The 24,947-nt window shown below is 45.1% G+C and overlaps 1 protein-coding gene across 1 annotated transcript in view; it reads right to left on the minus strand.

Annotated features, from left to right (window-relative positions):
• Nucleotides 1–2,720: 2,720 nt before the first annotated feature.
• The window catches only part of cnih3 (cornichon family AMPA receptor auxiliary protein 3), a gene marked incomplete at its 3' end in the record, with an annotated part of 89,932 nt that continues 67,705 nt past the window's right edge, over nucleotides 2,721–24,947 (minus strand). The window contains exons 3-6 of the mRNA XM_041188584.1: nucleotides 20,971–21,018; nucleotides 11,709–11,821; nucleotides 6,796–6,939; nucleotides 2,721–2,733 (exon numbers count right to left, since the gene is read on the minus strand). Coding sequence (XP_041044518.1) covers nucleotides 2,721–2,733; nucleotides 6,796–6,939; nucleotides 11,709–11,821; nucleotides 20,971–21,018 — 318 coding nt within the window. The remainder of the gene's footprint in view (nucleotides 2,734–6,795; nucleotides 6,940–11,708; nucleotides 11,822–20,970; nucleotides 21,019–24,947) is intronic.

Below are 24,947 nucleotides of genomic sequence, written 5' to 3' on the forward strand. Positions count from 1 at the left end.
TGGTTCTCTGGGCTTGTTACTCCTTCCTATCACCCTAGAGGGAACATGTTGAGCCTGTACCCTCCCCATTTCCTTTTTGAATACCCCACACTACTTCTCTGTAGATTTCCCCACAAGTAGCTGTTCCCAGTCTACCTTGGCCAGCTCCTGCCTTATTTTACCAAAATCCACTCTCCCCCAGTCCAAAACATTTTTTTGCAACTTGTCTATTTCTTTGTCGATAACAAACTTAAACTGTTCTGTTGAAGGGTCATGAGGACTAGAAACGTCAACTCTTTTCTTCTCCGCCGATGCTGCCAGACCTGCTGAGTTTTTCCAGGTAATTCTGTTTTTGTTTTAAATTGTACCATGTTGTGGTCGGTGTCACTAAAATGCTCCCCCACCACCACCTCAGCCACCTATCCGGCTTCATTCCCCAGAATTAGGTCCAGCACTGCGCCATCCCTTGTTGGACCCTCTACATATTGACCTAAAAAGTTCTCCTGTATACATTTCAAGAAATCCATTCCATCCAAGCCCTTAACACTATGTCTATCCCAATTAATGTTGGGAAAGTTGAAATCACCTAATATAATTACCCTATTGTTATTGTTTCTACACACCTCCACAAATTGTGCACATATTTGCTCCTCAATTTCCCGCTGACTACCTGGGGGTCTATAATAAACACCTAACAATGTGGCTGCCCCTTTTTTAGTCCTAAGCTCCATCCACAAAGCTTCATTCGATGCCCCCTCCAAGATATCATCTCTCCTTACTGCAGTAACTGACTCCTTAACTAATAATGCAATGCCTCCTCCTCTTTTACCCCCTCCCCTGTCTCGCCTGAAGATTCTATATCCCAGAATGCTGAGCTGCCAATCCTGCCCCTCCCTCAACCATGTCTCAGTGATGGCTACTATATCACAATTCCATGTGTCAATCCTCACCCTTAACTCATCCGTTTTACCTGTAATACTCCTGGCATTAAAGTAGAGGCCATCCAGCCTTGCCTTACTCTCTTGAAACTTGATGCAGCTGTACTCCCTCTGACTTGATTGTTTTACTGTATTATGATGTGTCCTTATTCAGCTAACATTCTGTGTCCCCTCCCCCTGCTGAATTAGTTTAAACTCTTCCCAACAGCACTAGCAAACCCATCCGCAAGGATGTTAGTCCCACTCTGGTTCAGATGTAGACCGTCCCGCTTGTACAGGTCCCACCTTCCCCAGAAATGGTCCCAGTGATCCAGGAATCTAAAACCCTCCCTCCTGCACCAACTCTTAAGCCACATATTCATCTGCGCTATTCTCCCATTTCTGAGCTCGCTAGTATGTGGCACTGGGAGTAATCCAGAGATTACAACCCGAGAGGTCTTGCTTTTTAGTCTACTGCCTAACTCCCTGAATTCTTGATGTAAGACCTCATCCCTCTTTCTATCTATGTCATTGGTACCAACATGTACCATGACCTCTGCCTTATCACCCTCCCCCTTCAGGATGCCCTGCAGCCGTTCAGTGACATCCCAGACCCTGGCACCAGGGAGGCAACATTACATCCTGGAGTCACATTGACGGCCACAGTAGCGCCTATATGTTCCCCTAACGATAGAATCCCTGATTACTATAGCTCTTCTTCTCTTCCTCCCCTCCTGTACAGACAGGCTGCTTGTGGGGCCAGAAGCTTTGGCTCTGTCTGCAATCCCTGGGTTCAGAAGCTGTTTGCTGGAGTCTGACCATGAGATCGACTCTGCTGTCGTTTGACCGTGGGTTCAGACTCTGTTCACTATAGTTTGACCATGAGTTCAGAGTCTGTTTGCTGTAATTTGACCATGAGTTCAGACTCTGCTGTAATTTGACCATGAGTTCAGACTCTGTTTGCTGTAATTTGACCATGAGTTCAGACTCTGTTTGCTGTAATTTGACCATGAGTTCAGACTCTGTTTACTGTAGTTTGACCATGAGTTCAGACTCTGTTTGCTGTAACAAAAACAGAATTACCTGGAAAAACTCAGCAGGTCTGGCAGCATCGGCGGAGAAGAAAAGAGTTGACGTTTCGAGTCCTCATGACCCTTCGACAGAACTTGAGTTCGAGTCCAGGAAAGAGCTGAAATATAAGCTGGTTTAAGGTGTGTGTGTGGGGGGCGGAGAGATAGAGAGACAGAGAGGTGGAGGGGGTTGGTGTGGTTGTAGCGACAAACAAGCAGTGATAGAAGCAGATCATCAAAAGATGTCAACAACAATAGTACAATAGAACACATAGGTGTTAAAGTTAAAGTTGGTGATATTATCTAAACGAATGCGCTAATTAAGAATGGATGGTAGGGCACTCAAGGTATAGCTCTAGTGGGTTTTTTTTTTTATTTTATATAATGGAAATAGGTGGGAAAAGGAAAATCTTTATAATTTATTGGGAAAAAAAAAGGGGGAAACAGAAAGGGGGTGGGGATGGGGGAGGGGACTCACGACCTAAAGTTGTTGAATTCAATATTCAGTCCGGAAGGCTGTAAAGTCCCTAGTCGGAAGATGAGGTGTTGTTCCTCCAGTTTGCGTTGGGCTTCACTGGAACAATGCAGCAAGCCAAGGACAGACATGTGGGCAAGAGAGCAGGGTGGAGTGTTAAAATGGCAAGCGACAGGGAGGTTTGGGTCATTCTTGCGGACAGACCGCAGGTGTTCTGCAAAGCGGTCGCCCAGTTTACGTTTGGTCTCTCCAATGTAGAGGAGACCACATTGGGAGCAACGAATGCAGTAGACTAAGTTGGGGGAAATGCAAGTGAAATGCTGCTTCACTTGAAAGGAGTGTTTGGGTCCTTGGACGGTGAGGAGAGAGGAAGTGAAGGGGCAGGTGTTGCATCTTTTGCGTGGGCAAGGGGTTGTGCCATAGGAGGGGGTTGAGGAGTAGGGGGTGATGGAGGAGTGGACCAGGGTGTCCCGGAGGGAGCGATCCCTACGGAATGCTGATAAGGGGGGTGAAGGGAAGATGTGTTTGGTAGTGGCATCATGCTGGAGTTGGCGGAAATGGCGGAGGATGATCCTTTGAATGCGGAGGCTGGTGGGGTGATAAGTGAGGACAAGGGGGACCCTATCATGTTTCTGGGAGGGAGGAGAAGGAGTGAGGGCGGATGCGCGGGAGATGGGCCGGACACGGTTGAGGGCCCTGTCAACGACCGTGGGTGGAAAACCTCGGTTAAGGAAGAAGGAGGACATGTCAGAGGAACTGTTTTTGAATGTAGCATCATCGGAACAGATGCGACGGAGGCGAAGGAACTGAGAGAATGGGATGGAGTCCTTACAGGAAGTGGGGTGTGAGGAGCTGTAGTCGAGATAGCTGTGGGTGTCGGTGGGTTTGTAATGGATATTGGTGGACAGTCTATCACCAGAGATTGAGACAGAGAGGTCAAGGAAGGGAAGGGAAGTGTCAGAGATGGACCACATGAAAATGATGGAGGGGTGGAGATTGGAAGCAAAATTAATAAATTTTTCCAAGTCCTGACGAGAGCATGAAGCAGCACCGAAATAATCATCGATGTACCGGAGAAAGAGTTGTGGAAGGGGGCCGGAGTAGGACTGCAACAAGGAATGTTCCACATACCCCATAAAGAGACAGGCATAGCTGGGGCCCATGCGGGTACCCATAGCCACACCTTTTATTTGGAGGAAGTGAGAGGAGTTGAAGGAGAAATTGTTCAGCGTGAGAACAAGTTCAGCCAGACGGAGGAGAGTAGTAGTGGATGGGGATTGTTCAGGCCTCTGTTCGAGGAAGAAGCTAAGGGCCCTCAGACCATCCTGGTGGGGGATGGAGGTGTAGAGGGATTGGACGTCCATGGTGAAGAGGAAGCGGTAGGGGCCAGGGAACTGGAAATTGTTGATGTGACGTTAGGTGTCAGAGGAATCACGGATGTAGGTGGGAAGGGACTGGACAAGGGGAGAGAGAAGGGAGTCAAGATAACGAGAAATGAGTTCTGTGGGGCAGGAGCAAGCTGAGACGATCGGTCTACCGGGGCAGTTCTGTTTGTGGATTTTGGGTAGGAGATAGAAGCGGGCCGTCCGAGGTTGGGCAACTATCAGGTTGGAAGCTGTGGGAGGGAGATCCCCAGAGGAGATGAGGTCAGTGACAGTCCTGGAAACAATGGCTCCAGCATCCGCAGTTTTTTTGTTTTTATCTCTGTTTGCTGTAGTTTGGCCATGAGTTCAGACTCTGTTTACTGTGCCTTAACAATAAGTTCAGACTCTTTTTGCAGTAGTTTGACCTTGAGTTCAGAGTCTGTTTACTGTAGTTTGACCATGAGTTCAGACTCTTTTTCCTGTAGTTTGGCCATGAGTTCAGACTCTGTTTGCTGTAGTTTGACCATGAGTTCAGAGGTTCCGTTTGCTGTTCTTTGACCATGGGTTCAGACTCTGTTCATTCTAGTTTGACCTTGAATTCAGACACTCTGTTTACTGTAGTTTGACCATGAGTTCAGACTCTGTTCACTATAGTTTGACCATGAGTTCATAGACTGTTTGCTGTAGTTTGACCATGAGTTCAGACTCGGTTTGCTGTAGTTTGGCCATGAGTTCAGAGGTTCTGTTTACTGTGCCTTGACAATAAGTTCAGACTCTTTTTGCAGTAGTTTGACCTTGAGTTCAGAGTCTGTTTACTGTAGTTTGACCATGAGTTCAGACTCTTTTTCCTGTAGTTTGGCCATGAGTTCAGACTCTGTTTGCTGTAGTTTGACCATGAGTTCAGAGGTTCCGTTTGCTGTTCTTTGACCATGAGTTCAGACTCTGTTCATTCTAGTTTGACCTTGAATTCAGACACTCTGTTTACTATAGTTTGACCCTGAGTTCATAGACTGTTTGCTGTAGTTTGACCATGAGTTCAGACTCTGTTTGCTGTAGTTTGCCCATGAGTTCAGAGGTTCTGTTTGCTGTAGTTTGACCATGAGTTCAGACTCTGTTCACTATAGTTTGACCATGAGTTCAGAGACTATTTACTGTTCTGTGACCATGAGCTCAGAGTCTGTTTACTGTAGTTTGACCATGAGTTCAGAGTCTGTTTGCTGTAGTTTGACCATGAGTTCAGAGTCTGTTTGCTGTAGTTTGACTATGAGTTCAGACTCTGTTCACTATAATTTGACCATGAGTTCAGAGTCTGTTTACTGTAGTTTGACCATGAGTTCAGAGTCTGTTTACTGTAGTTTGACCATGAGTTCAGACTCTGTTCACTATAGTTTGACCATGAGTTCAGAGTCTGTTTACTGTAGTTTGACCATGAGTTCAGAGTCTGTTTGCTGTAGTTTGACCATGAGTTCAGACTCTGTTCACTATAGTTTGACCATGAGTTCAGACTCTGTTCACTATAGTTTGACCATGAGTTCAGACTCTGTTCACTATAGTTTGACCATGAGTTCAGACTCTGTTCACTATAGTTTGACCATGAGTTCAGACTCTGTTCACTATAGTTTGACCATGAGTTCAGACTCTGTTCACTATAGTTTGACCACGAGTTCAGAGTCTGTTTAGTGTAGTTTGACCATGAGTTCAGAGTCTGTTTGCTGTAGTATGACCATGTATTCAGACTCTGTTTACAGTAGTTTGACCATGAGGTCAGAGTCTGTTTACTGTAGTTTGACCATGAGTTCAGAGGTTCTGTTTGCTGTAGTTTGACCATGAGTTCAGACTCTGTTCACTATAGTTTGACCTTGCATTCAGAGACTCTGTTTACAGTAGTTTGACCATGAGTTCAGAGTCTATTTACAGTAGTTTGACCATGAGTTCAGACTCTGTTCACTATAGTTTGACCATGAGTTCAGAGTCTATTTACTGTTCTTTGACCATGAGCTCAGAGTCTGTTTGCTGTAGTTTGACCATGAGTTCAGAGACTCTGTTTACTGTAGTTTGACCATGAGTTCAGAGTCTGATGACTGTAGTTTGAACATGAGTTCAGAGACTCTGTTTACTGTAGTCTGACCATGAGTTCAGAGACTCTGTTTACTGTAGTCTGACCATGAGTTCAGAGTCTGATGACTGTAGTTTGACCATGAGTTCAGAGACTCTGTTTACTGTAGTCTGACCATGAGTTCAGAGACTCTGTTTACTGTAGTCTGACCATGAGTTCAGAGTCTGTTTGCTGTAGTTTGACCATGAGTTCAGAGACTCTGTTTACTGTAGTCTGACCATGAGTTCAGAGACTCTGTTTACTGTAGTCTGACCATGAGTTCAGAGACTCTGTTTACTGTAGTCTGACCATGAGTTCAGAGACTCTGTTTACTGTAGTCTGACCATGAGTTCAGAGACTCTGTTTACTGTAGTCTGACCATGAGTTCAGAGTCTGTTTACTGTAGTCTGACCATGAGTTCAGAGACTCTGTTTACTGTAGGTTAACCATGAGTTCAGAGTCTGATGACTGTAGTTTGACCATGAGTTCAGAGACTCTGTTTACTGTAGGTTAACCATGAGTTCAGAGTCTGATGACTGTAGTTTGACCATGAGTTCAGAGACTCTGTTTACTGTAGGTTAACCATGAGTTCAGAGTCTGATGACTGTAGTTTGACCATGAGTTCAGAGACTCTGTTGTAGTTTGGATATGGGTTTGGGGATCCTTGTTTGCAGTGAAACTGAAATCCTGCCTATACTCCCAAATGTTTGAGTGTCAAAGAGATGCTAACATTCACTCTGTGAATCTAAACTCTACGTGCCCCTAACTGTTTTCCATGAAGTCTTTGTACATGCTGTACTTTCCGCTAACCCCTGGTATCTTGTCCCCTCCCCCTCTGAGCCCCAGGATTTAGCTCCTTTCAATCACTGTTTGGCTCAGTGGGATGCCTCCTTACCAATAGAGATAGTAGAAAAAGGACATCAGGTAGAAGGACATCTTGCACCAAGCTTCCTTCTGGCAGTAGTTCAGTGTCTCATCATTCATCACTGTCGCTGGATCGTACATTAACTCATTACTGTCCGTGGGGCTGTGAAAATATCTGCAACACACAAAGGACACAGCCACCTGCTGAGATTTACCTCTTTGCAATTTCTTCTGCATATCCCTCCCATCTCCACATCCCTCTGCTCCTTAATGCTCAACTCTTTAACCAATCTTTTCACCATCACCTTCCTCCTCGTCCCTTCTTTAGCTCAGCATTTATTTAAAATGGGTGTAGAGTCTGCAGAAAGGTGAGAGGTGATTAAGTGAGTGGGATGAGGTCTATGATATGCAAGGCGGAAAGTTGGAATTGCTCTCTCCACAAATCTCTCCTCAACAATTGCTTCCACGGTGATCTATCTCCCTGTGATCTCTTCACACAATCTCTTTCCCTGTGATCTCTCCTCCACAAACTCTCCCCACAACCCACCCCCCCACCCCATGATCTCTCTCTCTGTGATATCTTTCCCCATGATCTCCTCCAGGATCTCTTTCCCCAGGATCTCTCTCTCCCCAGGATTGGGGAAGATGGTCGCGTACTGATGTCACTGGAATAGTAAGCTAAAGGCCCAGAATAATGCTCTAGGGGCATGGATTCAAATTCCACGCAGCAGCTGGTGAAATTTGAATACAATTAATTTAAAAATCTGGAATTAAAGGCTAGTCTCAGTAATGGTGACCATGAAATCATTGTAGATTGTTGTAAAAATTCCTCTGGTTCACTAATGGCCTCTAGGGAAGGGAATCTGCCATCCTTACTGGTCTGGCCTATGTGTGAATCTAGACCCACAGCAACTGCCCTCTGAAGTGGCCTAGTGAGCCATTCAGTTCAAGGGCAATTAGGGATAGGAAACAAATGCTGGTCTTCCCAGTGATGCCTAAATCCCATGAAGGAATACATTTTTAAAAATCTCTCTGTCTCTGGGTTCGCTCTTTCCCCAAAGTCTCTCTCGCACCGGGATCTATATCTCTCTCTCTCTCCCCTGGGTTTCTCTCCCCGCGGTCTCTCTCCTCAGGTTCATTCTTCCTGCAATCACTCTCCACGCAGTCTATCACCCCGGATCTCTCTCTCCCCAGGATCTCACTACTGCCACCCCACACCTCCTTTGGGATATCTCTCTCTCACAGGGATCTCTCTCTCTCTCTCCCTGGGATCTATCTCTCCCCAGGATCTCACTACAAACCCCCATCCTCCAACCCTTGAATTTCTCCCTCTCCCAGGAATCTCTCCGTCTCCCAGGGATCTCTCCCTTTCCTGGGATCTCACTACCACGCATCCCCCCCCCCCTCCCCCCAACACACAAATCCTGGGATTTCTCCCTCTCCTAGGAATTTCTCTCCCAGGGATCTCTCTCTCTCTCCCTGGAATCTCTCTCTCCCTGGGATCTCTCAGCACCCCCCACCGCCACCCCCCTCCAGGATCTCTCTGTCCCCAGGGTCACACTGCCCCATTCCCACCCTGGTGTTTCTTTCGCTTCCCGGAATCTCTCTTTCCCCAAGGTCTCTCTCTCCCCGCTCGCTCCCTGACTTCTCCCTGTCTGCGAGGTCTCTTTCTATCATTGAGACGTCTCTCTCTCCCCTCATCCTCACCAATCCACCTGACAAAATACCAGCTTCACATTTAGGATACCCTCCCTCGTGTTCTGTAACACTACAACCATGCTAAATATAGTAGATTTTGAACAGATCTCGCAACCCAAGACTGGGCATCCATGAGGCACTGTGGGCCATCAGCAGCAGCAGAATTGTACTCGAACACAATCTGTAACCTCATGGCCCGGCATATCCCCCACTCTACCATCACCATCAAGCTGGGGGATCAACCCTGGTTTCATAAAGAGTGCAGCAGGGCATACCAGGAGCAGCACCAGGCATAGCTCAATAAGGAGGTGTCAAACTGGTGAAGCTACAACGCAGGCCCTACTTATACACAAAACAAAGAAAGCTGCAAGTGATAGACAGCGCTAAGCAATCCACAACCAATGGGTGAGATGTAAGTTTTGCTGTCCTGCCACATCCAGTTGATTTTGATGGTGAACAATTAAACAACTAAATGGAGGAGGAGACTCCACAAGTATCCCCATCGTCAATGATGGGGTAGTCAGCATATCAGTGTAAAAGATAAGGCTGAAGCATTTGCAACAATCTTCAGCCAGAAGTGCCAAGTGGATGATCCATCTTAGCCCTCCACCTGAGGTCCCCAGCATCACAGATGCCAGACTTCAGCCAATTCAATTCACTCCACATGATAATAATAAATGGCTGAAGGCACTGGCTACTTGTTGTGTTTTACTATATGGTCGCTTTGCTCATGAACCAGTTGCATGCTTATCTGTCAGCGGGCCAGTCAATTACAAATACAGCAGACACTGAGACCAATATGAAATGAAGCACATACTATTTATTTACACAAACAACAGAGCACTAACATGATGTGTGCTTCTCCTACCAGACCCTACTCTAGACTAACATTAACTTGTAGCCCACGCTACACAGCTATTGGGTCTTACAGTCACGTGGTCAATCCTCTCACAGTGTCTTACATAGAAACATAGAAACTAGGAGCAGGAGTAGGCCATTCGGCCCTTCAAGCCTGCTCCGCCATTCATTATGATCATGGCTGATCATCCAACTCAATAGCCTGCTCCCGCTTTCTCCCCATACCCTTTGATCCCTTTCACCCCAAGAGCTATATCTAACTCCTTCTCGAAAACATACATTGTTTTGGCCTCAACTACTTTCTGTGGTAACGAATTCCACAGGCTCACCACTCTCTGGGTGAAGACATTTCTCCTCATCTCAGTCCTAAATGGTCTACCCCATATCCTCAAACTGTGACCCCTGGTCCTAGACTCCCCCACCATCGGGAACATCCTTCCTGCAACTACCCTGTCTCTTAAAGGTGTTTTACACCTCAGATTATCACTTTATTGCAAAAGCTATGGGCCCTGACAACATTCCAGCAATAGCGCTGAAGACTTGTGCTCCAGAACTACCTGCACCCATACCCACGCTGTTCCAGTACAGCTACAACACTGACATCTACCTGACAATGTGTAAAACTGCCAAGGTGTGTCCTGTCAACAAAAAGCAGGGCAAATCCAAGTGCCAATTACCACTCCATCAGTCTACTCTCGATCATCAGTAAAGTGATGGTAAGGGTCATCAACAGTGCTATCAGGTGGCACTTGCTTAGCAATAACTTGCTTAATGACGCTCTGTTTGGATTCTGCCAGGGTCACTCAGCTCCTGACCTCATTACAGACTTAGACAAAACATAGACAAAAGAGCTGAACTCAAGAGGTGAAGTGAAAGTGGCTATCCTTAGCATCAAGGCAGCATTTGACAGAGTGTGGCATCCAGGAGTCCTAGCACAACTAGAGTCAATGGGAATCGGGGGAAAACTCTCTGCTGGTTGGAGTCATGCCCAGCACAAAGGAAGATGGTTGTGGTTGTTTGAGGTCAGTCATCTCAGCTCCAGGACATCACTGCAGGAGTTCCTCAGGGTAGTGTCCTCGGCCCAACCATCTTCAGCTGCTTCATCAATGACCTTCCTTCCATCATAAGGTCAGGAGTGGAGATGTTCACTGATGATTGTACAATGTTCAACACCATTCATGACTCCTCATATACCGAAGTAATCTGCGGCCATATGCAGCAAGACCTGGACAAATTTCAGGCTTCGGCTGACAAGTAACAAGTAACATTCGTGCCCCACAAGTGCCAGGCAATGACCAACTCTAACAAGAGAGAATCTAACCAACGCCCCTTGACAATCAATGGCATTACCATCACTGAATCCCCCACTATCAACATTCTGGGGGTGACCATTAACCAGAAACTGAACTGAACTAGCCATATAAATACTGTAGCTACAAGTGCAGGTCAAACGCTGGGAATCCTGCAATAAGTAACACACCTGCTGATTCCCCAAAGTCCATCCACCATTTACACAAGTCAGGAGTGTGATGAACACTGTGGATGAGTGCAAGTCCAACAATACTCAAGAAGCTCAACACGTTCCAGGACAAAGCAGTCTGCTTGATTGGCACCCCATCCACCACCTTCAATATCCACACCCTTCACCACAGATGTACAATAGCAGCAGTGTGTACCATCTATATGATGCACTGCAAGAACTCACCAAGGCTCCTTAGACAGCATCTTCCAAACATGTGACATCAACCACCTAGTAGGACAAGGTCAGCATTTGCATGGGAACACCAGCACATGCAAGTTCCCCTCCATGTCACTCACCATCCTAGCTTTGAAATATATCGCCATTCCTTCACTGTCGCTGAGTCAAAATCCTGGAATTCCCTCCCTCACAGTCCGGCGGGTGTTCCTACACCACATGGACTACAGCGGTTCAAGAAGATAGCTCACTACCACCTTCTTGCAGACAATGCAGGATGGGCAATAAAAATGCTGACCTAGCCAGTGATGCCCACATCCCATAAAAGAGTAAAAAAACACTCTCTCTCCCCGAGGCCTTTCTCTCTCTCCCTGGGATCTCTCTCCATCTCTCTGGGATCTCTTTCTCCGCAGTGGTCTCCCGCTTGCAATCCTTCTCCGTGATTCCATCTGTCTGGCTGCCAGATGGGAAATGGTTTCCTCCTTTTGGAGCCCAGGTTGAGCATCTTTTCTTGAATCTTTTCATGGAGTGTCAGTGTATCTGACAAGGCCAACGTTTTTTGCACACCCTGAATTGCCCTTGAGAAGGTGGTGTTGAGCTTCTTGAACCGTTGCGTATCACCTTTTGTAGGTATCTCCTTAATCCCCTATCACTTCAGTGAATAAATCAGAGTAAGATATTGTCAGACTCACCTCCAGAGGTTGTAGAAGAGCAATGGGATATTGAGACCCAGTGTCAGCCATTCCTGTGCGCACAGGAACATTATACAGAACAATCCATGGATGGAATATTCCGGAAGCACCAGCTACATCAGGAAAGAAAAGGAAGGCTAACACAAGGGATTGACAATAACAGAATTTTTCCCATTAACTTTCTCAAGAGGCTTTCCTACTTTTTACAATCCCCATAGAGACCGCTAACTTTTAAAAGAAGGAATTCCCAGGATGCCAATAGAAAGCAAACCAATGGACAAGGTTTCACTTTGCAAAACTTTTACTGTAACAAACCAACTCAACATGTTCTGTTGAAGGGTCATTCGGACTCGAAACGTTAACTGTGTTCCTCTCCGCAGATGCTGCTAGACCTGCTGAGTTTTTCCAGGTATTTTTGTTTTTGTTTTGGATTTCCAGCATCCGCAGTTTTTTGCTTTTATCAACATGATCAAAGATTAGTTAACAGGTGAAGGATATTTCAAATTAAAAGTTGAATTTCACTTTATATAGTCGATACAACAAAGATACGCACTCACATAACTTCCAACAAAATGTGGCACCATGTGACCTCTCACAGTCTTTCCAACTCAGCCTCCTGTACATGGGATCTTTCACTTCCCACTCAATGGATTTGGTCCTCAAGTCACTTTTGTTAGGAACAATATATAGCTTGAAGTTTAATTTGTATGTTGTATTTGGGTGTTAAGAAAGGTAAAGCCTGATTTTAGTTTCATTGAGGTTTTTGTGAGCTGGGTGCTGGGAAGTATGGGGCCTTGTTTGTATACATGCATTTTTAATTAGCTTTTATAACTCTTGAAGTGAAGAGATGGGTTACCAAGAGGTTAGTAGTTTGGTGAAGATAAAAAATAAGGTAGAAAAAATTGTGCTGTTGCCTAGTGACGTGTCCAGAGACACACGGGGGGACAGGGAAACACAGAAAGGCAGTCAGTTAGTGTGTGTATACCAGACGGTGCAGGTAGAAGGTCTAATCTCTCTAATAAGGAATCCTGCAATCCTGCTGGGGAACTGAGTCTAGGGAACTCATGTGTTTGCTCTGCAGCTGAAGGAATAGTGAGTTTAGACTATGGTTTTTTGGTGTCTCAGGGAAAGACACCTGCTGAAGAAAAGCATCTGTTGAATGCTCAGCAGTCCGCTGGGAGAAAACTGTTTGAAACTGAGCTAAGCCAAGCAAGAAACCTTGGTGTTGAGACAGTGGTAAAGCTTCACTGGGGGTTTTGTATCTGTAAGGATGTATCGGTATTGAAATCTTTCCAACCTTTTTGTCTAATGTAATATAATTCATTTTGTCTGATTTGCTAAATGTTTTGTTCTTTGTGAATCTGAAGGAGGTGCAGGAACAGAGGGACCTCGGTATATATGTACATAGGTCATTGAAGATGGCAGGACATGTTGAGGGAACAGTTCTTAAAGCATATAGTATCCAAAAAGGAGTCATATTTAGACATTGTTGATAAGGGGCAAGAGTGGCATAGTGGTATTGTCACTGGACTGGTATTCCAGAGACCCAGGGTAATGCTCTGGGAACCTGGGTTCGAATCCCACCACGACAGATGGAGAATTCAATAAAAATCTGAAATTGAAAGTCTGATGCTGACTGTGAAACCATTGCCAATTATCATAAAAACCCATCTAGGGAAGGAAATCTGCAGTCCTTACCTGGTCTTTAGGCCTGGAGTCACAGTAATGTGGTTGGCTCTTAAATGGTCTATGAACAAGCCATGAGCAATAAATGCTGGCCAGCCAGTGAGAATCCCATGAATAAATAAACAAGGGGAAAAAAATAGGGGCATTGAGTACAAGAATAAGGAGGTCATGTTAAACTTGTATAAGACACTAGTTAGGCCTCATCTGGAGTACTGCATCCAATTCTGGGTGCCATACTTGAGGGAGGATGGGAAGGCATTGGAGAGTAATACAGAGGAGGTTCACAAGAATTATGCCAGGGATAAAGAACTGTAGCTATGAGGATAGATTGGAGAGGTGGGGACTGTGTTCCTTGGAGGAAAAGAAAGCTGCGAGGAGACTTGGTAGAGGTATACAAGATCCAAAGGGGTATGGGCAGGGTGAATAGTGAGAAACTGTTCCCACTGAAGACAGCATCAAGAACTAGAGGGTACAGATTCAAAGTAATTGACAAAAGGAGTAAATGTGATGTGGAGTTGTATTTTCTTCTTCCTGCCAAACAGAAAACTGATCTATTCGTAGAGCTACGCTTGCTTGCCCTTCTATGTTCTAAACTGCAGGTTCTGAAACTAATTATAATTCGATCTCCAATTAGTTGCCTATTTACCCTTTGTCTTTTAACTTTCATCTCTAAAGGAATCTCAGATCTCATGAGCATTTCTCAGTACTAAAATGCTTACTAGGAAGTCCAATTACATCCTTTCAGAATACTCCTCAGTTGTACTTTGGAATTAAAGGGGATATTGCACAAAATGAAAATATAGGCTTTTCCCAAAGCAACAATGGTCATCACGTTCTCTTTTATTTATCCAGATTTGGTTTTGTCCACTTGAACTCCTATCTCTCTCTCCTTTGCACTTTCTTGCTTTCTCTCGTACTTTCTCTTACTCTCAAAGGAAACTGCGAAGTAATGAGGCATTAGTTGGCTAAGATAGATTGGGGAACTTCATTAAAAGGCATGACAGTGGATAGAGAATGGCTAATATTTAAGCAATTAATGTATGCATTGCAGCAGTTATACATTCCTTTCTGACACAAAGACACAACAGGAAAAGTGGCCCAATCATGGCTAACAAAAGAAATTAAGGATAGTATTAGATCCAAAGAGGAGTTATATAAAGTTGCTAGAAAAAGTAGCAAGCCTGAGGATTGGGAGCAGTTTAGAATTCAGCACAGGAGGAGCAAGAGATTGATTAAGAGGGCAAAATAGAGTATGAGAGTAAACTTCTATAAGTATATAAAAAGAAAAAGATTAGTGAAGACAAATGTAGGTCCCTTACAGTCTGAAATGAGAGAATTTATAATAGAGAACAAGGGAATGACAGAACGATTAAACAGCTACTCTAGTTCTATCTTCATGGAGGAAGACACAAATAACTTCCCAGAAATACTAGAGAACCAAGGGTCTTGTGTGAAGGAGTAATTGAAGGGAATTAATATTACTAAAATAATAGTGTTGGAGAAATTAATGGGACTGAAAGCTGATAAATCCCCAGGGCCTGCTAATCTACATCCCAGGGTACTAAAGGAGGTGGCCATGGGAATAGTGGATGCACTGGTTGTCATCTTCCAAAATCCTGTAGATTCTGGAACAGTCCCAGCAGATTGGAGGGTGGAAAATATAACCCCACTATTTAAAAAAGCAGGAAGAGAAAAAACAGCGAATTACAGACCGGTTAGCCTAACATCAGTCGGAGGGTAAATGCTAGAGTCTATTATAAAGGATGTGATAAAGGACACTTAGAAAATATCAATGGGATTAGACAAAGTCAACATGGATTCATGAAAGGGAAATCATGTTTGACAAATCTACTGGGGTTTTTTGAGGATGTAACTAGCAGAATAGATAAGGGAGAACCAGTGGAAGTGATGTATTTAGATTTTCAGCAAGCTTTTGATAAAGTCCCACATAATAAAATTAAAGCGCATGGGATTGGGGGTAATATATTGGCATGGATTGAAAATTGGCAGACAGGAAACAGATTAGGAATAAATGGGTCTTTTTCAGAGTGGCAGGTAGTGACTAGTGGAGTACCGTACAGGTCAGTGCTTGGGCCCCAGCTATTCACAATGTATATCAATGATTTGGATGAGGGAACCAAATGTAATATTTCCAAGTTTGCTGATGACATGAAACTTGGTGGGAATGGGGGTAGTAAGGAAGATGTTAAGGGGCTTCAAGGTGATTTAGACAGGTTGACTGAGTGTAGCTGCACAGGGCCTTGGTGAGGCCACACCTGGAGTATTGTCTGCAGTTTTCGTCTCCTTAGCTCCTTGCCATAGAGGGAGTGCAGCGAAGGTTCACCAGACTGATTCCTGGGATGGCAGGATTGTCATAAGAGGATGGATTGGACCAACTAGGCCTATATTCACTGGAGTTCAGAAGAATGAGAGGAGATCTCATCGAAATACAAAATTCTGACAGGGATGGACAGACTGGATGTAGGGATGATATTTCCTCAGCCTGAGGGTTGGGTCTAGAACAAGGGGTCACGGTCTCAGGATAGAGGGTAGACCATTTAGGACTGAGATGAGGAGAAACTTCTTCACTCAGGGGGTGCAATTCTCTAGCACAGAAGGCCATGGAGGCCAAGTCTATTTCCAAGAAGGGAATAAATAGATAGACTCCTGGACTCCAAAGGTATCAAGGGGTATGGGGAGAGAGCAGGAGGACGGTGTTGAGATAGAAGATCAGCTATTATCATATTGAATGGTGGAGCAGGCTTGAAGGACCGAATGACCTACTCCCGCTTCTATTTTCTATGTTTCTGTAGAAGCTTTAATGTGGTAATATGTCCCAAGTTACTTGGCAGAAGTGTTATCAGACAACATTTGAGAACAAGCCGTGTAAGAAGATGTTAGTGCAGATTAGTTCAAAAACTTGGTCAAATGGTTAAGTTTTAAGGAGGAAAGTGTGGGTCAAGAAGCCAAAAGGATTAAGAAGAGAATTCCAGAGCTTAGGGCCTCGGCAGCTGCAAATGTGGCCGCCAATGCTGGAACAATTAAAATCAGGAATGCCTCAAGAATCCCGAAGTAAAGGACGCTAGTATCTCGGCAGGCTGTAGGTGATTACGGTGATGGGAGAGGGGGGAACTAGGCCATGGAGGGTTTTGAAAATGAGATGTTACAAGTTGGGTCAGTGAAATAAGGACAATGCCTGAACGAGTCTCGGTGTGAGTTACGACAGAGACAGCAGTTTTTTGGATAGTTTACTGAGGGTGAAAGATGGGAGGCCAGTGAGCAGCACGTTCACATAGTTAAGTTTGGAGCTAACATTGGCATGGATGAGGGTTTCAGCAGCAGAACACCTGTGCTGGAGGGTTTTTTTATTCATTCATGGGATGCAGGCGTCGCTGAATAGGCCAGCATTTATTACCCATCCCTAGTTGCCCTTGAGAAGATGGTGATGGGTTGCCCTCTTGAAATGCTGCAGTCCATGTGGTGTAGGTACACCCACAGTGCCATTGGGGAAGGAGTTCCAGGATTTTGACCCAGTGACAGTGAAGGAACAGCGATATATTTCCAAGGCAGGATGGTGAGTGACTTTGAGGGGACCTTCCAGGTGGTGGTGCTCCCATGTGTCTGCTGCCCTTGTCCTTCTAGATGGTAGTAGTTCTGGGTTCGAAGGTGCTGTCTAAGGAGCCTTGGTGAATTTCCGCAGTGCATCTTGTAGATGGTACACACCTGCTGCTACTGTGTGGAGGGAGTGAACATTTGTGGATTTAATGCCAATCAAGTGGGTTGCTTTGTCCTGGATGGTGTCAAGCTTCTTCAGTGTTGTGGGAGCTGCACTCATCCAGCCAAGTGGGGAGTATTTCATCACACTGCTGACTTGTGTCTTGTAGATGGTGGACAGACTTTGGGGAGTCAGGAGGTGAGTTACTCACCGCAGGATTCCCAGCCTCTGACCTGCTCCTGTAGCCACAGTATTTATGTGGCTTGTGCAGTTCAGTTTCTGGTCAATGGTAACCCCCAGGATGTTGATAGTGGGAGATTCAGTGATGGTAATGCCACTGAATGTCAAGGGGAGATGGTTAGATTCGCTCATGTTGGAATTTTAGACTTGAATGTAGGAGGGTTGATCAGTATGTTCGCAGATGACACAAAAATTGGTGGGGTGGTAAATAGTGAGGAGGATAGCCTTAGATTACAGGAGGATATAGATGGGCTGGTCAGATGGGCTGATCAGTGGCAAATGGAATTTAATCTGGATAAGTGTGAGGTGATGCACTTGAGCAGGACAAACAAGGCACAGGAATACATGATGAATGGTAGGTCCCTGGGAAGTACCGAGGATCAGAGAGACCTTGGTGTGCATGTCCACCAGTCACTTAAGGTAGCGGGACAGGTAGATAAGGTGGTTAAGAAGGCATTATTAGCCAAGGCATAGAATATAAGAGCAGGGAGGTTATGCTGAGACTGTATAAATGCTGGTTAGGCCACAGCTAGAGTATTGCATGCAGTTCAGGAATCCACATTATAGGAAGGATGTGATTACACTAGAGAGAGTGCAGAGGAGATTTACCAGGATGTTGCCTGGGCTGGAGGGTTTTAGTTATGAGGAGAGATTGGATAGACTGGGGTTATTTTCCCTGGAGCAGAGGAGATTGAGGGGGGACCTGATTGAGGTGTATAAAATTATGAGGGGCATAGATAGGGTAGACAGGAAGGAACTTTTCCCCTTGGTGGAGGGATCAGTAACTAGGGGGTAGAGATTTAAGGTAAGGGGCAGGAGGTTTAGAGGGGATGTGAGGAAGAATTTTTTCACCCAAAGGGTGGTGGGAATCTGGAGCTCACTGCCTGAAAGGATGGTAGAGGCAGAAACCCTCATAACATTTAAGAAGTATTTGGATGTGCACTTGTGATGCCATGGTATACACGGCTATGGGTCTAGTGCTGGAAAATGGGATTAGAATGGTTAGGTACTTGTTTGACCAGCGCAGACTTGATGGGCCAAAGGGCCTTTTTCTGTGCTGTAGACCTCTATGACTTTATGACTCTCTGAGATGGTCATGCCTGACACTTGTGTGGTGTGAATGTTACTTGCCACTTGTCAGCCCAAGTGTGGATATTGTCCAGGTCTTGCTGCATTTGGACATGGACTGCTTCAGTATCTGAGGAGTCGCAAATGGTGCTGAACATTGTACAATCATCGGCGAACATCCCCATTTCTGACCTTATGATGGAAGGAAGGTCATTGATGAAGCAGCTGAAGATGGTTGGGCCAAGGGCACTACCCTGAGGAACTCCTGTAGTGATGGCCTGGAGCTGAGATGACTGACCTCCAACAACCACAACCATCCTCCTTTGTGCTAGGTATGACCCCAACCAGTGGAGAGTTTTCCCCGATTCCCATTGACTTCAGTTTTGCTGGTGCTCCTTGATGCCACACTCGGTCAAATGCTGCCTTGATGTCAAGGGCAGTCACTCTCACCTCACCTCAGGAGTTCAGCTCTTTTGTCCATGTTTGAACTAAGGCTGTAATGAGGTCAGGAGCTGAGTGGCCCTGGCAGAACCCAAGCTGGGCGTCAGTGAGCAGGTTATTGCCCAAGTGCAAGTGCCACTTGAAAGCACTGTGGATGACCCCTTCCATTACTTTACTGATGATTGAGAGTAGACTGATGGGCAGTGATTGGCCAGGTTGGATTATTGGATTTGTCCTACTTTTTGTGTACAAAGGCAGCAGGGTAAGGGCGGTATTCCAATCAGCCTGAACACCACTAGTGGAAGATGACAACTTGGTCACGGTGTTGATGTGAAGAGGAGGTGAGGACCTGCCTTGGATACACTGCCTTTGTTAGTGGAAGAGACCATCTCCAGCACTCAGACGTGTGAGAACGTTAGGAACAAATAAATGACTGAATCTGCTTACAGAGCTTCCTGAGCTGATGTCAGTTAAACTCTCTACCAACCGATGCTCCCAGTAACATTGTGAATCCGTTACCATGGGAACATACTGATGTTGCTATTAGCAATTTCTGCGTGATGCTCCAAGAATATACCAAACTGTTTCTTTTCCAATCATCAAAGTAAAGGACACAGGCTAGTCCTGGAAGTAGAGTTTTTGACAGATTTACCAGTCACTGTACTGTGCTCCCAGACACAATACACAAACAGGCCTGTCATTCACTGACCTTCATTGTCCTGTCAGCAACCTCTCTCCAACACACTTTCCACACTCTCTCTCTCTCCCCCTTTCCCAATATAATAATGCCCAACCTTCCTCTGACCTCTCCACCTTTATGTAACTAACCTAACCACATCGCTTCTAAAATCAGGATGCATCACCAGGTTTCCTACTTTAAATTAGTCATTCTCAGAACTTCAGAACTGTGGAGCTCCTCATCTCCATCATCCTTTCATTTCTTATATTCAGAGTAAAGCTCTCTCTACACTGTCCCCATCAAACACTCCCAGGACAGGTACAGCACGGGGTTAGATACAGAGTAAATCTCCCTCTACACTGTCCCCATCAAACACTCCCAGGACAGGTACAGCACGGGGTTAGATACAGAGTAAAGCTCCCTCTACACAGTCCCCATTAAACACTCCCAGGGCAGGTACAACACGGGGTTAGATACAGAGTAAAACTCCCTCCACACTGTCCCTATCAAACACTCCCAGGGCAGGTACAGCACAGGGTTAGATACAGTGTAAAGCTCTGGGGCTATGTAAGTTGTTGAGACCTAAGGAGGGGGAAGGGTGAAAAATGAACATTTTTTCCTTTGAACAATCTTCATAAAATATAAAACTTGGGTGGAAAAACAAAATTCTGCAGATGCTGGAAACCTGAACTAAAAGCACAAAATGCTGGAAATACTTGGCAGGTTTGGCAGCATCTGTGGAGGGCTGGTGTTAGACATCTGCTCCCTTCACCACTGATGCACAGTAGCAGCAGTATGTACCATCTACAAGATGCACTGCAGGAACTCACCAAGCGCCTTCAAAAGCATCTTCCAAACCCACAACCTCAACCATCTAGAAGGGCAAGGAGAGCAGAAGCACGGGAACACCACATCTGCAAGTTCCTATCCAAGTCACACAACATACTGACTGGGAACTATATCAGAGGGGAACTCTGTTAACAGAGTTAGTGTTTTAGCTCAGTGTCTGTTCTGATGAAACACTTGCATTTATATAGTGCCTTTCACAATCTCAGGAAGTCCTAAACTCTTTACAGCTAATGTCGTACTTTTTGAAATGCAGTCGCTGTTGTAATGTTGGAAATATTACCACGTTTCCCATGACCTCTTGTTCTGGTACTGGCATCAGCACACTCCCACAGCCCATCAGATCACACAATACCTTACCTAGTCTGGTCTACATGTGACTCCAGCCCCATGGCAATGTGGTTGACTCTTAAATACCCCCTGAACAAGGACAATTAGGGATGGGCAATAAATGTTGGCCTAGCTAGCGATGCCCAAATCCCATGAACGAATTAAAACAAATGTCCTGTCACAAATTAATTTTTTTTCAGTGTCCCTTATACAGCAGGGAACCCATAAAGTACCTCATTCTTCACTGATTTACTCACCCTCCGCAATAAGAAGCAGATCCGCTCAATATTTCTCAGTCTCTCTCGCTGGGTGAGGAATAAAGAATAAGATCATGAGGCGAAATGACTGACAATCAATATAGTCAATACTCAGGATAAAACAAGGACTGAGAGAACTGAGACTGACGGGTCACCAGGAACTGAGGGGTCAGGGACTGAGAGGACATGGTTCAGAGGGGACACCAGGAACTGAGGGGTCAGGGACTGAGGGGACAGGGTTCAGAGGGGACACCAGGAACTGAGGGGTCAGGGACTGAGGGGACAGGGTTCAGAGGGGACACCAGGATCTGAGGGGTCAGGGACTGAGGGGACAGGGTTCAGAGGGGACACCAGGATCTGAGGGGTCAGGGACTGAGGGGACAGGGTTCAGAGGGGACACCAGGATCTGAGGGGTCAGGGACTGAGGGGACAGGTTTCAGAGGGGACACCAGGATCTGAGGGGTCAGGGACTGAGGGGACAGGGTTCTGAGGGGATTCCAGGGACTGAGGGTCACCAGGAGCTGAGGGACAAGGAATGAGCGATAGGGAAAGAGGGACAAGGAATGAGGGAGCATCAGAGACTCAGGGGACATCAGGAGTTGAGGGACATGGAATGAGGGACAGGGAATGAGGGGACATTAGGGACTGAGGAATGGGGAATGAGGGACAGGGACTAAGTGGATATCAGGGACTGAAGGACAGGGAATGAGGGGACATCAGGGACAGAGTGACAGGGTCTGATGGACAGGGTCTGAGTGTTAGGAACTAGATATACTTTAAGCAAGTTATATTTGTATTTCTGGGTGTTAGGAATAAGTTATAGTGTTAAGATTAACTTGTATTTGTGTATTTGTGTGTTAAGAAAGGGGGGAACTTGAGCTTTGGCTTCACTTTAAAAGGTGCCTGCATTTTAATGAGGTTTTACTAGTCCTGAAGGTAAGCTAAAACAAACACAAGGTAGAAAATACTGTGCTGTTGAGCAACAGAAGGCTCACAGACACAGGGGGAAACAGAACAGCAGTTTTTTTAGTTCAGTTGAAACCAGGACCCAGGAGAATCTGGACACAGCAGAGGGAAGTGCAGAGAGCAGATTTCCCCAAAGAACAGAAGAGGGGGTCGGGGGCTCCCAAGAAGACTTTCTATCAAAGGAAAAGAACAGGGATCTGAAAAAGGGCCTGTTAAGTGAAGTTAACAGCAAGGAGCAGAGGGAAGGCTCCAAGCTTAAAGGAAGAAAGCTACAGGACAAAGACTTAAAGCAAAGTAGGCTTGCTAGAAACCAGAAGATCCAAGGAGGCAGCCAAAGGTTAGTGACAGCTTACCATGGGCATGTGAAGCAGTGGTGTTCTGTTGACACGGCTGAGTATCTGAGAGAGGGTGCATGGAAGGCAAAGATTGAATGCACGTGGCGATCCAGGGGATAGGAACATCAGAAGGGGAGTTCGAAACTTTGGAGATGGACCCTTGTGGAAGGCGCCCAAGAGAGAGTCATTTGGGAGAAGACTTCAAAGTGGGTTTCTTGAGCGTGGAGATTGGAAACCCTCATGTGGAAGACTAAGTTCAGTGTGACCAGTTGGTCCATGGCATGACAAGTATCTGGGGAGAGTTTATGAGGGATCCATAGCATCTGTTTGGGGTGACATCTGTCACCTGGTTTCTGAGTGTGCTATGCCTGACCACAGGTCGCCTATTGGTTTACATGGGTTGTGTACTTACTGTGAACATGAGAGTATAAGATAGCTTTTGGAACTTGTGTTATCCTTACAAATCTGTATATATCTGTAAAAGTATAGATGTGCATGAAGGAGTATTGTAATATAGTTCATATTTTCTTGTTTAATAAATGTTTTATTCCTTTGTTAAAAGCTCATCAACTGACTCCTGTGACTCTGTTCAGTAGCCACCCTCCAAGTTTCTAAACAAAAAATAAAGGTTAGGATCTATCAAGCCGGATTTCACCCTGGGATCAGGTTTGTCCAATCAGCTGGGATCATAAAAAAGTGGGGGCTCATCTGGGATTATCATTATAAGATGGGATCTCTCGTGGTATTGGAAATCTTTGAGTTTTGGTGGAATCTGTGAATCCTTTAAATGAGTATGTGGGACTACTGAGGTACTGGACATAGAAATTGGGATTGCGGCGAGATATATTGTATGGGTTGGAATTTGAAATGGCTTTGCAGGCTGCTAAGACTTTTTTCTTGATGGAAGAAATAACCTTGATTGGTTTACAAAAATTAATCAAGAGTCAGCTAACGGAATTGGCGGATAAGCTAGAATTGCCAGTAGGCGTGAGGACAGTGGACATAGTTGAAATAGTAGTGCAGCATTTGAAACTGGAAGGGATACCAGAGAGATCAGGTTCTGCAGGGGTGAGTCAATTAAATTGGCTAAGATTCAGTTGCAAATGAAAAAACTTGAATTGGAGAGAAAAGAAAAAGGAAAGGAAAGAGAAAGAGAGGAAAAGGAAAAAGAAAGAACATTTCAATGGGAATTGGAAATGTGAAACTTCGACCTCCAGGAAGAGAAGTTAGCAATGGAGGAAAGAGAGAAGGAACAAGAAAGGGAATGCCAGTTTAAAAGGCTGGACTTTTCACAAAAGGCCTCAGATGCCGAGGAAGGTTCTGATGATGAAAAAACCACCTTCAACCCAAAGGCCAGTGGGGAGATGTTTAAATTTGTACAAGCCCTCCCAAAGTTTGAAGAAGGGGATGTAAAGGCATTCTTTATCTCATTTGAAAAGGTGGTTAAGCAAGTGAAGTGGCCAAAAGATATCTGGACATTATTCTTACAGAGTAGGTTGGTGGGTAGAGCTCATGAGGTATATGCATCATTTTCAGAAGAGGTATCTATGAATTATGATGCAGTGAAAAAGGCTATTCTTATGCATATGAATTGGTCCCTGAAGAGTACAGGCAGAAATTTCAGAATATAAGGAAGCAGCCTGGGCAGACCTAGATTGAACTTGAGAGGGAAAAGCAAAGAAATTTTGATTGTTGGCTACAGGCATTAAAGATACATACCACATATGAAGCTGGTGGGAAATAATTCCCTTGGAAGAATCTAAAGATTCACTCCCTCCTACAGTTAGAAATCATGTTGAAGACCAGAGGATTAAAACAACTAGACAGGTAGCAGAGGTGGCTGACAATTCTAGTCCATAGATCCAAACCTTTTTTCTGTCACCCCCACAAACCCGAGAAGGGTAGAAGATGGGAAGGTGAATGTAAGGCAAGTTGCCAAGGAAGAGGTGGAACAGCTGGGAATTCCCAGGAATTTCCTCCTCAGACCAGAAAGGAAGGTGTTGAAGGTGGAAGTGACATTCAAAGGCCTAAGTGTTTTTATTGTAACAAAGTAGGACATCTTCGGGCAGATTGCTGGAAACTAAATGGTAGACCTATTGCAGTAATAGGGACTCCTAAGGAAACCTCAGGAAAGGTAGCACCAGAAAAGGAAATGGTTGTTAAAACTATAACAGTGGTACAGGTGAAACATGTTCCCTCACAGCCTACAGGAAATGGAGATATGGCTCAGGACAGTCCAGAGAATTCTTCTTTGATTACTGGTGAAGGAAGTCAGGTTATCAAAGGTTATGGATGTTTTGTCTCAATGTTTCCTTACTCCTCCAACAAAATAAGCAAACAGATTAAAATTTTGAGAGATACTGGGGCAGATCAGTCATTGACAATGGTTGGTGATATAATTTGTGTCCAGATGATTTTATGAAGGAAAAGGTATTAATAAGGGGTATTAATGGAATTTATGAACCTATTTCTTTGTGTAAAGTCAACTTACAAAGTCACTTTGTAACCAGAATTGTTACGGTGGGAATGATTCCTAAATCACCTATTGAAGGGGTAGATTTTATTCTGGGTAATGATTTGGCTAGCAGAGACAGTTATGTGGGCAATGACTGTATTGCAACAGGCAGTTGATCATGCTGATCTTACCAAACTTCAGAAAATTACTATGGCCAAAAA

The sequence above is a fragment of the Carcharodon carcharias genome, chromosome 5 (genome assembly GCF_017639515.1).
Source record: "Carcharodon carcharias isolate sCarCar2 chromosome 5, sCarCar2.pri, whole genome shotgun sequence".
Lineage (NCBI taxonomy): Eukaryota > Metazoa > Chordata > Chondrichthyes > Lamniformes > Lamnidae > Carcharodon > Carcharodon carcharias.